Source organism: Falco punctatus (genome assembly GCF_963210335.1).
Source record: "Falco punctatus genome assembly, chromosome: 14".
NCBI classification, from domain to species: Eukaryota; Metazoa; Chordata; class Aves; order Falconiformes; family Falconidae; genus Falco; species Falco punctatus.
The window spans coordinates 10729401-10744579 of NC_137594.1; the positions used below are offsets into that span (position 1 = coordinate 10729401).

A 15179-nucleotide genomic window follows, 5' to 3' on the forward strand; every position below is an offset into this window, starting at 1 on the left:
TGTATGTTATCAGGCTAAGACACAAAGTTCTCTTTGCTTTCTGTCATCAAAAACATCTGTTGGGATGCTGTATCACCTTGACCAGCCTTTCTCTACACCTGTCCCAGTTTCACTCAAGAAGTGCAAACTATTACTGCATATAAAAAAAACCCACACCTAAACAACCCTGCAGCAGTGAAAGCAGAAAAACCTGATGAAAGAGAGGCAGCAAGTATTTCTAACCAAAAATTTGTGCCATGCAGAACACTCACAACTTAAATCTGTTAAGTCATTGATAACAGTACTGAAAGAAGGAATATTTTTCTGTAAATTCCTAGTAGTTAAACTTTCTGTTGCATACTGCAGATATTATTTCCTTCACCTGCTCAGAATTCATTCCTAGAATAATACAGCAAATACCTGTCTAGGAATATGATCCTAAAACATATCACATGGCAAACTTCCTCAAATATTAATAGGTCCTAAGCCTTCCTGCCAACAGGCAAAACTTGGTATTGTTGTTTAGAACACCGTTGTAGATTAACTCCATGACTTGGGAGGCTACAAGAGATTAATCTGAAATTAATTTGTCTTAAATTATTATTATAACTCAACCACTACCCATTGCTTCACTGCCTTTTACAGTATAATGTTTACAGAAATCCAGAGACTAAACACTGTGATCAAGTGGTTCTTATATAAACTTATATAAACTTAATGCTAGGATTAAGTGTGTCATGTAAAATCTTCATCACAGAATGACTGGTTTTATTTAAAACATTTATTTTAATTATTTAAAGCTGAACAATTTTGTTGAAATTGTATTATGCCAGTTTTAAATACTATCTGGTATATGTTCTCATGAAAACACTGTTTACATTTAATTTCATTTTCCATCTGGAATATTCATCAAAGACTCACAAATTCCTCAAGATTATTTGACACATTGTACAGAAGAAAGATCCATACTTTTAGTGCTTATTAACACAAATAGTCCTACTGTAGTTGCCAGGAATCAAAAATTCCAGAAATAAGTAAGAAGAGAAATAATAAGCCAGAAAAAAAATTAAGTCCAGGTTTCCTGTCTCTTCAAGGTTTAAGTTACTTAAGCCTTAGATGTTGCCTTGAACAATACCTTGGGTTACATGTTTTACTATGTAAAAACATTAAAATAGAAAATAACAGTGTTATTTGTTCACGGTTACCTACTCCGAGATCAGGCAGGCACCTTAGAGGTGCATTTACCGCACCTCTGGGAGCTTAAAAGTCAATTAAGTTAAGAGATCAGCATCACTCTACAACGAACAAAAAGGGAGAGGTTCCTCCAGAGTACCTTAAGAGGAGTCTCCCCCTTGTTTAAATAGCCACATTTCAAACACAGATGACAAAACATTTCCAGAAAATACTCCAGGGATTTTATGGAGCATCAGATCATTCCTTCAGGGCCCTGTCCTGGCTGACACTGTGGGCTTTTATCTCTAGGTGTTAAATGTTTGTTATCTACCCCCTCACCCACTGTAACTTGGGATCAGTCAGAGTCAAAAATTCTGATGTAATACTACCCAGGCTCAGACACAGATGGATATTGATTTCATACTAACACAATAAGTAGGACTGCATAGGAGGAGGTGCCACTTAACCACATTTGCTTACTCTTGCACTGCCACTCTCCTAATTACTAGGCCCCAACAGTTCAGGGTGTTTCTTTTTTTAATAAACAAGTTTTGGCTCTTCGTTCTAAGTCACTGTGCAAGAATTAAATTAAGTGAATGACTGAGACAATCAGTGATATGGATTTCTATGATATGAAAATATTAAAGCCCTGCTTAATAAATCACTGAAAGCATGCAAAAAGCCAAAATATAGTTAGTAAATGTACCTAGTGCCTCAAATGGAAACTGTCAGTATCAAAAATAAACCGAAAACATATCCTGTCTCATGACATATGTCACTATAAGAGCAGTTCTGCCAAGAATGATGCATTTCTTCATGGTAGTTATACATCACCAAAGAATATATGTATTCTAAGAAAAAACACCTCAAAGGAAACACTGACAGATTTCCAAGCTGCTGTCCTACAAACCCTGCTGTTAGTAGATTACGGGCTCAGAGATAGCATCATCAGCTGAACTACTTACATGGTCATCAAACACATTATTTTTTCCTTTGATCTTCTTTTTAAAGATTTACAGTATATTTGTTCTAATTTCAGGTTTTCTTTATCAGGTAACATCATATAAACATCCTTTGTATTGTTTTCATCATAACAAACCTGTCAGCACATGTATTTTCTAGATTTAGTGATTCTGTTTAGCATTATTAAAAGAAGACAGTGGGTCACCAGTAAAATGGAAACAGTGCAACAGGACCAATTTTAGTGGAGTCGTAACATATAACAAATGAACAAAGCAAACAAAAGGAAACAAAAAGACATCTATTTAACAAAGAAGAACCCTTCATTCCCCAGATTTGCCTTTTTTCACTAGCCATTGTTCGCATCTTAAAAAATTTTGTAAGTAGAACCTTCTTTCCCCAGAGAGTAGGTCATAATTTATGAACGACAGCTAGTTAAATAAGCTCTTTTGGGTTTCCTTAGCAACAAACCTATCCTAATACTTACTGCAATGAGACCTGACAAATTCGTGAAGTTACTCCCCGCCCCCAACATTCCAAGTCAACAAGGTCAGATTGAAAAGTTGCTGTATTTGTTAAGCAACATCCTTCTCTTTGCATATCACATTTACATGTGGTAAGATGTTAACAGCCATCAGCCTTCCCTGTCTTTCAGAGTATAATTATCCCTTAAAAACTCAGCAGCATAGTCTACAATGACAATGAACTTATTCTGACAAGAAACAAGGCCCAAAAAAAACCCCACCAACCAAAACTGTAGACAACAGCACATTTCATAACTGCCTGTACTAGCAAGTATTTTTGGTTTTCCACTTCAGTCATGCAAGCTCTATGCTCTTGCATTTTCAGTTGCAAAGCAAATATATAAACTCACATATATACATAGGTGTCATTCCCTTAGCAGTTACTGAGGCTGCACTTTCATAATATGGCTGAGAAGTTCTGCCTGTGAGCTGTGGTCTAAGACCTACCCGACTTGCTCCATCTCTTCTACTTCCCTTGTGTTGCACTGACGCCCTTCTGACTACACTGTGAGCCTCTAACTTTGGTACCTAATTCAGTAGAAATTCAGCCCAGAAAACACACACACACAAAACCAAAAACCACCAAACCCCCACCCACACACAACATTTATGCCTATTTAGCTCCAGAGTGGGTATCACGGTTTGGAGGAAGTAGTGCGAGGAACACAGTGGGAGTATGCAACAGGACAGGGGACAGACACTTCCTTTCAATTAAATGGACATGGGCTCATACTGAAACCACAGCTTTACACATCTAAGCTTTACAGCTGCCACCTTCTCAGATGAAAGTTGCCATACTTAAGTTACTTGCATGTAACAGTATAATTTTAATATTAGGAATCATCATTACTGATTGTTATGGATGCACTGGTTCTTTGTAGTGGTAGCCATCATTACATAGTACCTCTCGGCCCCTGTGGTATCAAGGTTTCCATAGTAGCTGACAAGAAAGCAGCTTCTTCATGCTGTTCTAGTTTGTGAATAAAGAGACCTAAAAGCTCTGTCAAAGGTGCAGACCTCACACTGCAGGACAACTTAGCCATACCACTTCGTTCACGATACACGCGTCACTGCAGTAAAATGCAAGAGTCCATTCACCTCTCCTCCTTAAACATGAAGCTTTACTTTAAGACAACAGTAAAGGTTTATTCCAGTATCACCCACTGCAATTAGCTGCAAGAAATTATTTCTGTTACAATTTTTTGTAAGTAATCCTTTAAATCTTTTGAGGAATGATTTTCCAACTGCCAACATACATGGACAGTGGGTGCTTATCAAATTATGTATTACTTATTATACTTGCTTAGAATCCTCTAATACAAAAAGATCTGGTAAAGCTGAATAAGTTTACATATTATGGTCTCTTTGAAGGAGAGAATGCAAAACAAAATTCATGCTTGTAGTGTTGATAATTCATTAGTTATATTACAGGAGTACCTCTATAACAGTACTGAAAGCACAACCAAATTACTGAGGCTATTAAAAGGAGGATGGAAAAAAAACAAAACCAAAACAACAACCACCATCCACAACACACTTGGAAACCAGGGGAAAAAGAATACACAATTAAAGTTGCTTGTATGACCTTAATTCACCTCCTTTCTATCCTCAACAGAAAACACAGGAACTTTCATCTGTAGCCTTCACTACTAGTATTATAACAATAGCTGTTTGCAATGTCAGCATTACAAGCAAAGATACCATGCTTTGAAGAGAATATAGGAAACAGTATCAAAATCATAAATTGCTAATGAAATACAAGAAGTTATTTAAAAAAAAAAAAAAAAAAAGCTAATTGCATGATTTGTACTTGCCTCCTTGGCCACAATGATGTACAGGCACATCTATAAAGGTGCCAAAAAGTTACTTGATTGAGAATCTTGCATGTGTTCTTTACTGCCCTATTCAGTTTTTAAAATGTGATCTTAATTGCCAAAAATGAGGGGGGAAACATCACTTGCATTGGAGTTGGGACAAAAAGAGAGAAATATTTTTAATCCATCATATGTATGAAGAAAAAGTACCCTAACACTAACATACTGATATTTGAAACTAAACACTAAAATGCCAGGTCTTGAATACCGTAATTTGCTACCCATTTGTCTTGATGCTTAAAAGTCCACTTCACACAAGATCATTTCACTATTTATCCCACGGAGCATGTTAGTTCTACAGAGCTGAGCTACAGTCCATGAAAGATATTAAATTAAATCCAAGGGAGAGAAATGCAGATGATCATGTAACAACAGTAAGTAGAAGGTTCATACTGTGCCCATTTCTCCTTTAGGTCAGTGGCAGATTTCCCTTGTGCTGGGCCTCTGCCCAGAATCGGGAGGCAGAGGAACTTCTTCTCTTTTGTATCTCAGCAAAGAAGATTCAAACTTTTCTACCTTGAAACTCACATTACTGTGGGCTTTTCAAAACTGAAACACTTTCACTATGTCGGTGCTCTTTGTTTACCTGATTAAAGTCAGTCAAAAACCACGGAAAGTTTTTAAATAAGTTCACTAGGATTTGGGTGAGCAAAATGTAAATTAACTAAAGACGCATCTCATAGTAAGTAATCCTGCAAAGAGTGGCTCTTCCTTTACTCTTGCTGAGTTCATGACCAGTTGTGGACATCATGTCCTCAATCTCTGCCTGAGGTCTAAGGTCTCTTAAAATATTATCAGGTATGCTTGAAAGCTTCAGGGGCCTTCATAGAGGCTGGACTGAAATCTTTTCCACATGCTATACAAAAACAATTCGACCTCTAGAAGTATCTAGCAGCCCAATTCAGGATCTTCAGAACAGATTTGTTTTTAAACACCGTTCTTTCTGACAGGAAATTTAAAATTTTCTGATCTGAATTTAAAACCATTGTCCTCATGAATATAAAAATAAGATAAAAGGGAGGTAAAAATAAAACCATCTGTGGATATTTGAGTTATTTAGTAACCTAGTACTAAGATTTCACTTTCTTACCTTTCCCTTCCCCAAAAACCACTTCCATCACCCAGACTAGGAACAATATCATCAAAATCATCAGGAGCGCTCTGAGGGAAAGGTATGAATGAATGCAGCAAAACCAAGTAATTTTCTAAGGCAGGGCCTCCATCCTTGACTGCAGTAGATGGGAGCTCACTCTAACCAGTGCAAGCTGCCCTGCTGCAAGCCACTTACAACCTACAAGTAAGGTTTATTAACTATGGTTTAGCCTGGCAGTAATGCAATTACAGGGGGCAGAATGACTGCCTGCAGTCTACTGGGAAGCCATATGCTAAATATCATAAGTTTCAGGAAATATCCTCAATCTTAATGGCTCTGCAGTTAGTGTGGTTGAGGAAATAGGTTCTTAATTTGTCTGGCTCCAGCAGAACTGTTTTTCAGGTTAACTGAGGTATTTTACAGGAAACATTCCCTTCTTCAGAATTGGATTTAAAGCTATCCTGAAACAGTTAAACAAGACAGCCACCAACAAAGCAGGTCCAACATTTAAGATGATGATGTTATGACTCTTCCTCACCTTTGTAGCCAGTGAACCAGAAAACCAGACCTTCCTTCAGACAACTAGACCTGGGCTGATTTGATAGCAAAAGCGGAGTCAGCTTTAGTTTGTGGACAAACAAAACAGGTGATGCTAAGATAGTCAGGCAGCAGACCACCCAAATAACAGACTAGATCCACCAGTTCTGGTTCAGCCCTTCTCAGGGCCACAGTGCAACCTCTGCAGAGCCCGTAAGCTCAGAGGGCTGGGCAGTGCCAGCACAGCACAGTGCAAATGCATGGAGCCTGCTCACGTCCACTCTGTCCCATCCCCTTCCTACAACAAAGAACATGGGAAAACTCAAGCACAAAGACACACTGGTCTATTCAGGCTCATTATTTACCCCTCATGGGCCTCCCAAGGCTGTGCAGTCCGAGCTCCAGTCTGAGGTGTCAGTCTGTGTTCACACAGGGACAGCAAGCACTGAGCATGGCAGTGGAGTGAGGAGGTAATTAATAGGTTCCCCTGGCTCTAGCTCAGTGACACAGACAGAACTACAAGCCTGGATAGACCTGAGTTGGCTCCTCACAGAAACCCCACAAATTGGTCTGTCTTGCATTCCTCCTTTTTTGGGAGGAACATGACAGGTAGTCTGCCAAGTCTCAGAATGACCAGCATGAGTCTGTCAAGATTATTCATCACAACTCTGCACCTCAGCAAGAAATCCTGCTGCCTCTGCCAGCACAGATCTGCAACCCAGACAACCCACCACATGTAACTGCTGGCTGAGCACCAGAGACCTGCGAGTCAGGAGGACACCGTTTGACATTATACTCTAGAGTCCATCTAAAGTTCTCTATACCTTATTTCATAACTAAAATGGCAACACCACTTCCTTTTCCTCAGCCATTTTCTAACTTCACTGCTTAGAAGCAGCTGAGAGCAGGACTGAGTCCCCACTGTGTTACACTCACGTGACTGGTGCAGCGTGCACAGCCTTGTGTGAGCCAGCAGTGTTATTCCTCCTGCTCCTGCATAACAGGCTGTAAGGAGCTGGGCTTATCCTCAGGGGCCCCAGCAGAACAATGCTGCCACAGATGTTACTTTCATGCGGGAGGATGGGGTCTGAACTTTCACTGAGACCTCTGGGATTATCTTTAGGTAGCTGGAGATGTGCTTTTAAGTATTATGCTCTCGAGTGTCTCACATGGCAGGATAAGCAAGGATGTGGGCTGAGGAACAAAACACCAGATGATCCTTTTCTTCTCGCTTTACCTGCCCCTGTTATGCTGAAAATAATGTACTGTGGCATTTTTTACAGGAATCTAATGAAAAATTATTTTTTTCTTTCAGCTACGATGAATGTGTGGGGCCAGGAGCAACACAAATATATATTCCCACAGATGATCCTCCCCCATATTCTCTTACGGACCCTTGTCAAAGAAATGAAATATCTATAAACATTAGCTTGGAAGAAGCAGCAGCATCTGGGACTGCAGGACAAGCTGCAAATTATGCAGTCAGGCTGCAGGACTTGCAGCAGCCCATTTCATCCATCTCTTTGTCATCTCTCGCTCTGGAGGCTGCTCCCCTGTACGAGACGGTAGTGTGTGAACAGAATATCCCCATCCCACTCGTTCCAATGGAAGTACTGAAAAATACTTCCACTGACTACCAGACCCTTCTGAACCAAATCATGTGAATAGAAGTGGCTCTTTCCTTCAATTCTTCTGAAGAACTCAGACCAACAAAAAACATTTAAATGGAAGAACAAAACCTCTGAAAGTTTTACTTATTTTATATCTTTAAACAGGGATGCAATGGGATTTTATTTTTTACAGCGAATTTTGAAAGTTTACCTAATCCTCCCTCTTTGTGCTTCAAAGTGTTCCATGACATCACACAGCATAAAAGAGCAGCAGTGACAAGTGGTGCATCTGACCTTTTTGAAGCATTTCAAAACACATTGAAATCAGCCACTCTTAACATAGATACATGTTATCCAGTCAAGCCTACTTGATTTTATGATAGTTCGCATGTTTTAAAGCAGAAGGAAAAAGATGAGCATTTTGTTGTCTTTCTAGGTTTCACTAGTAAGTACATTTCATTCAGTGTCTTGGCAACAAAGTATTTTTAAACAATGCTTTGTCTAAGTATGTATTTCCTTAGACAGAGACAGAGCACTGCCTGCAAAATATGACTATCAGTGCCATACAGGATTGAAAGAAAAAGGAGAATAATATTGTGAGTCACATTTTTCCTTTGGAAAGCCTGGCCAGTACCAGGCTTTCCAGAGCATTGCAAAGCCTGCTGTTCAGTCTTCCTCAAAAAGAAACCAGCAGCAAGCGATGGAGAGGTGGCAATGGGAACCCAAACACCAATTGGCTTTACCTACAGAAGCTGAACTACAGCTGTGTGCAGGCTGGGAGCTGCATGCCCTTCACAGGGACTTGCTATAGCCAATGAAGGGCAGTGCCTGGAATCCCAGAAGATGCTTCATGCTGACTCCCAGGCATGACTGCATTTTCAGGCCCTAACTGGTCTCTTTCTTCAGTAAGGAGCCTGTAGTGTTACAAAGGACCTTGATCTCTAGTAATTGCATTAGTGTGATATAAATCATAGATGCTGGACTTGGCATGCACAGTTAACAGAGAACCCTCTTTTATTAGGCATGATCCTTTTCACTGAAATTTTGGTACCCACAAATCTAGCCTCTGTTCACTCACATGTTCATTTGGTAAGTGCATACAAGTTGGAGATGCACACTGGCAGGAACAGCAGAGGCAAACTGCAGATGTGAGTTTAGTCTTGCACAGTACACAAGCACCCTGTCTCCACGTAACAACTAAACTACATGTTCAACCAGTACGTGTTAGTAGAGTTATCAGAGGCTCATCTCCACTAAATCTTAGAGGTATTTTCAGTGAAAAAAATGGTATTTTTTTTTTTTACTCTGATAAAACAGACTACCCCCACTGAAGGATATGTAAAAATGAGTATAGTAAATATAAAATCGCGTTTTAGAGGAAGCATCATCCAAATTATTAAAATTGCACTTAGATTTTTTTGTAAATACTAAATAATTTTCAACTGTAATCATCATTCAACACTGAAGATTGACACAATTATAATTAATACTTAGATGGGAAGTAATTATACGGTTCTTACTGCTGTATAAATTATACCATTACTGAGTCATATGCATATGATGAGATAAGGTAAGTACACATTTTTTGCTAAGTAGATAAGAGTAAATATGTATTTTGCTAAAATAACAGAATTCTGTTGCAGTTCAGCAAGATTTTCAATATTCTTAGTATACTATATCCAAAACAACAAAAAAAATCACAATTTTGCATTGCAAAACCGCTAGCTGGAATTGCCAGAATGTAGGCTGTGTTTCACATCTGTACTTTTAACAGACAGAACTATTCCTCTGTATAAAGTACAAATGTAAAGTTTTGTGGCATGCAAAGTATCCTGCAATAAGAGAAACAACACTCTACACCATCTATTAGGGGCCAGAAATGAAAACCAACATAGAAATGTACCAGTCAGTTTTACTGGCAGGAAAATAAAACATGAAGGAAAGCACAGCAGTTTATTTATGCAGAATAGGACACGCTTTCATAGCTGTGTCTTCCTGCAGCTCTTGGACACCTGCCTAGAATAGGGTAAGACACTGGGACCAGACCGGCTTACTTCAGGCTGCTACTGGGGAGGTGGCGGGGGAAATCTAATAAACAAATATTAGGAAGCAAATGCGATTATTTTTTTCCCCTTGAAAGCATGTCTCTTACATGTCTTATATGACAAACCTGAAGGTTCTTCTGAAGACAAGCACAGAGGGCTTTTCATGCCTGGCAGGAAAACCTCTACTCTGTTACAGATGTTTACAGTTTCTGTGCATGCTGGGAAATCCTTTCAACCTGTTAGGCTTTTTAACCTGACAGGGATTTCATGCCCTTCCACTAACTTTCTATCTGTGGTTTACAAAGTAAGCTGATTTTAAGTCGCCCTGTGATGAAAATGGGAAATGGGTATTTTACCTCATGATAGAAATGCATTTCTAAGATTATAGAAAACTATTCAAAGCCTTTCTTCATTTGGTATGAGTTAAACATCCTTAGCATTGCGATCTGGATTGCATGTAGCAGCATTACTTACCAATAGCTGACTACTCCCTCTTGTGGTGTACTGCTTTATAAAGGCAAGTGATCTGGTTATCACACCACAAGGAGTTCACAATGAGGGGCTCGTCCAGCAAAATAATCCCAGCTCCTTTGTCACGCAGATATGGAAGCCAACCAAAACATACACTTCCATACTGCAGCATTTTTCTAAGTTACCACTAAATGCATAGGCTACATCATTTGTTATAAACAAATACCCTAAAAAAACCCAAAACACCTGTGAATTAAAAGTAGAGTATGCTACCTTCAGTGATACCTTACCACTATCACTTGCAAGAGTGGCTTAAAATTCTCTACTCTTGTTAATCTTTTTAACGAGGAGACACCAACAACGTTTTGGGAAAAAAAGCTTATGAATCCAACCCTGCAAACAGACAATACTTGAAAGAGAAGTTTACAGCTCCAAAGCTGCTCTAACAGCTTCCAACACTAAACTGGAACAGCATTGAGATTTCTAGTAATCATACAGTAAGAACATGTTTTCATTTCTTGAAGAATATTTAAGATCCCAGAAAAATCTTGGCAAAGCTGACAGTGTCTCCTAACACTCCTCTTAAGAAATTCATGTCCTCCTATCAGACTGTATCGTAAACTCTCACATAATTTTAATGGCAGTGCTAAAACTGGCTTAACACAGGCCTTTCATTTATTACATGACTAATATCAGAAAGAAAATTGTTTGGACATGCTGTTTCTTGCTACGTGATAACAGTACTGTATTTCTGTAGTCACCTCTTTTGCTTTGATTTTTAGTATATTGATCTTTACACAAAACTTTCAGTAAAGAACATACATGTATAGCCTCTGTGCTTTTTATTGTGTCAGTATCACTTTGGTACTACCCACAGCCTTTATTTAGCCTCCTGTTAATCAGGCAACTAAGCAACTGTTGACTAAGCAACATCACAGTTCAGCCACTTATATTTGGATTTTACATTTGTCAGAGATCACAGGAATAAGCAGCCATCAGAGCAGTCAGGTCTCTTCTGCTCAGGCAGACGAGTCCATGTGTGCCCAGCCAGGATCAGCCCAGCTAAGCAAGAGCAGAAAGGGAAGAGTCTACAGTACTGCCGCAGTGAAAATTGTTACCTTTGAAATATTCTCAGGCATTTCAAGAAGCATCAGAAACCCTCACAAACACATACATAGGTACATCTGAAAATTACTGAGGTCAGGAGACTGGAAAATGGCAACATGTCACCAAGGGAAAAAGAAAAGGCAGGAAATAACAAGCCAGTCTTCCCAGAAATATTCAACCAGGTAATTTTTTAGCACAGCAAGGTGTGTAACAGTATTTCCTGAATGGAAACTACATCAAACTGATCTAACTCTCATGGTACAGTCTGACAAATTATTCCCCTCCTTAAACTAAAGACATACTGTCTACATAAAATTATAACCACAGACTTCTGTAAATTAAAATAATAATCATCATACAAGGGAGTATCAATTGCTGTTAGTTTGAAAGGATGCATCAGGTGGGATCACCTATGTCCTAATGAAAGTGCTGAGTGTTGCGGGATTTCAGAGCTTTGAGAGAGAATGGACCTATTAAAAATCGTCAATTTACATTAAACTAAGAGAGGCAGGAGTATGTAAGACAACAGGACTGGAATTCGAAGAGACAGAGGAACAGCCTGAAAAGCACAAGATACAGTTCATTGAGGACAAATACAATTTCTGCACTTGAGAAATGTAGGCTCAAATTCACAAACACAACACAGAACAACCTGTTAAGACTACAGGAGAATGTCTGAGAACTAGATTGAAACAAATACGGCCTAACTGTGAGCCAATACTGTCACACTACTAGGAAAAAAAGAAAAACTAATAACAGCCTGGGAATACAAACAGTGCTGTTATTCTTAGAACATTCAAAATAGCTTTTCACTCACTACTGGTCTGTTAGGAAACCAAGTCCAGGCTGAGGCTGTACACTTCAAGGAAGACGACAAACCGGACTACCTAGAAAAAAAGAACAAGAAAGTTAAAAGGCCTGGTTATTATTTTTCTTGGTTTTGCATGACAGAGAATAGAAAGCTGTTCCTCACTGCTACATAGAAATGAGATACTAGAATGAAGGGGAAAAATTCCACATGTTACTGAGAATGGAAACCCCAAGTTTCAGTCCTCTCCTTCTAGTGGAGCTTTCCATGTCCTCTCTTTAACACTGTCTGACAGTGTCTGACACTGCTTCATGGCCTGGGAATTGTCAGTTGTACTTTTGTTTCCAAACCCTAGATGTTCTGCCAATACCCTCTGGGAAGGAGGATTCTCTTAGCCCAGACCACATTAGTGACCCAGTGAGAACTAGAAGATTCCTAACACCATACTGTTGTCACAGCAAAAAGCTACATGTGAAGTGAGAATATTTCTGTTGATATATATGTTGATATAAATGTTGATAGATAGAAACTAAATCCATGTTTTCTGAATCCCCAACAGCATCTCATGTATTAAAACTTCTTCTCAGCTAGCAAAGTTCATCTTTATTTCCCTTTTCCATAGCTCACAGTCACACATGCTTGAACACTGCCTACTGAACTCATAAGCATACCATAAATTAACAGCCCAGATTTTCAGACAGGTCCACATGCTTATTTGTTCTTATTTGTTCTCCTGCATTTCCTATCAATGCCATTACAATAGCCCTTCTCTGCCTAAATTAGCCCAACTACAATGAAAAAAAAAAAGAAAAATCAGGTATACAACTTGATGGAGTTCACCAGCTATTGGCATTATATCTTTTGAACTCCAGGGAAACAGCAACAGTGTGCATGCACAGCTGGAAGCGGCCATTCCTTTCTACTGAATTCCTCTTCTCCCCTAGAACTAATGACCAGGCTTTTATCTTGCTGTAGTCTTTTTCATAAAGTCTATCTTCTGTAACACTCCAAATGAAACTAAATCCATTCACAATGGAGAGACTTTTTTTTTAAAAAAAAATAAATTCAAATGACAATGAAGCAGTGAAAGAACCCTGTAAAACTTAAGATTATTTTGTCACAGCTTTGCTCCTCGCAGTATTTTTTATTTCTGCAAGAGATTGAAATCAATAATAAACAAAATTAATACACCCAGAAAAGAGCAAAACTCCTTTGCAAAACCTCATTGAAAATCTCTTTCAAAATTTCATTGACGAAGGAGGAGCAAGATGGGAGACCTCATAGCTTAGGAAATTGCAAATGGACTTTTGAGCACCTGGGTCACGGGCAAGGACTCTGCCCTGTTGGCAGTGACAGGATTGGTACCACACACACATGCCAGGGAAGCAATTAAGTTTCCCTTTTAGAAAACAGGCTTTCAAAGTATTAAGACCTTCAAAATACAGAAAATAAACCCCATTTTTGGAGGCTGTACTGGGAAACTAATTCCAAATATAACAATGCAATAATAGGTAGATATATGAGATAACTCAGTATTTTATGTATTATACAAATATGCTCTATTGAGAAGTGAAAGTCTCAAAAGAACCAACGCAAGATTCCCTGAATCATTCTACTAAAACATGCCTGGCTTTAACAAAATGCAGCTATTCTATACATTAAGGAGAACTGCAAAGCATAAAGAATCCAATCCTACCCCTGTGGGAGCGGGTGTGCAGAAACATGAAATCCAACCCTTTCATTTGGGTCAGTAAAGTTTTGCACATGGCAAGAAGAGAACTAAGTTGCCTGCAGGCACCCTGCTAAGAGTATAGCCAAGCTTGTCTGTGTATGCATGCGCATATGGTAGAGGAGGAAACGCAGACATCGCGGCAGATGGCCAGATGGCCTCATTTTAACATGTGGTGGTAGTATGGGGATTTGTTCCCCCTTCCCTCTTGGCTAGATCAGCAATTTTTATATAGCAATTATCCATACACAAATTCTACAAAAGTATTTCCTAGTGACATTTCACTTGGAATGACGATCAAAAGCATATGTTTTTGGAAAACCCACTTGCCTGGAAAGTCAGAGAGAAAACCGGTTTGTTTGCAACTCCATACAGCCACTTTCTGCAAGAAAAGAAACAGGACTGCGGTCAAGCCTGAGATTTCATTTAATCAGAAGAAGCCACACATTCCCAGTGGTTAGCAGTGAGACAGATATTCATTTAAAAACCTATAGTGTAATGAAGACAATCTATAATAAGATGAGCCATTAAAAAAACATTAAGTCAAATTCACACTTGCAGCAAGTCAACTCAGCAGAGACACCACTGAAGGCACCCTCCCAGCTGGGCTACAACGAAAATTAAGGTCAAGGGAGGCCGATGCTGACACTAAGTTATAAAATCACACAGGTGAACTACATTGTAGCAGCCATATGAAGTGACCCAAAATTCAGGTTCAGAAAGTCAAGATTAGCAAAACCATCTGGACAAAAAGTCGGGTTTGTTTTCCAGCTGCTGGACTCGACCTCCATTTCAAACCCTTTCCAGGAAACTTCTCAGCTACCATAGCAGAAGACCCAAGCCTGTTTCATCTGAGGCAACATACAACAAGAACAACAAAACACACAAAGAGAGGGTTATGTTACAGATGCTCCCACTTCACCCCACAGCGCAGTCACCATTAGGGCAGCTTTCACCCCCACGCCAGACCTTGACCACCGAGCCGAGCCTCCCCAAGCCGACAGCAGACACCTCCCTTCATGGCCCGCGGGCAGCCAAGAAAGCAGCCGGGACCACAGCACTGGAAAAAGGCAGGAGCAGGCCCGGGGCAGCCGGAGCGGGAAGCGAGAGGCCTCACCTCAGCGCGGCGCGGCCTCACCTCCCCTCGCCTGGGCAGCGCCACGCGGCCGCGCTCAGCGCCACCAGCCCGCGCACAGCGCCGGAGATCGCCCCGCCCACGCGACAGCGCCCGCCCCGCCCCACCCTCCCGCCTTTCGCTTTCGGTTCGGT

General features: G+C 39.9%; 2 protein-coding genes across 9 annotated transcripts in view; one reads left to right on the forward strand and one right to left on the reverse strand.

The window, feature by feature from the left end:
* BEAN1 (brain expressed associated with NEDD4 1) overlaps nucleotides 1-11095 on the forward strand; it is an 82947-nt gene extending 71852 nt beyond the window's left edge. For both annotated transcript variants that reach the window (XM_080411196.1, XM_080411197.1), the window contains one exon: nucleotides 7456-11095. In XM_080411196.1, the coding sequence (XP_080267322.1) occupies nucleotides 7456-7804 (349 nt within the window). In that variant the 3' untranslated portion in view covers nucleotides 7805-11095. The remainder of the gene's footprint in view (nucleotides 1-7455) is intronic.
* The window catches only part of LOC308073241 (uncharacterized protein), a 319052-nt gene extending 303974 nt beyond the window's left edge, over nucleotides 1-15078 (reverse strand). For 2 of the 7 annotated variants that reach the window (XR_013931954.1, XR_013931955.1), the window contains exon 1: nucleotides 12191-15078. The gene's annotated coding sequence lies outside the window, so the exon portion shown is untranslated. The remainder of the gene's footprint in view (nucleotides 1-12190) is intronic. The other 5 variants (XR_013931949.1, XR_013931950.1, XR_013931952.1 and 2 more) reach the window with 5 other exon arrangements.
* Nucleotides 15079-15179: the final 101 nt, after the last annotated feature.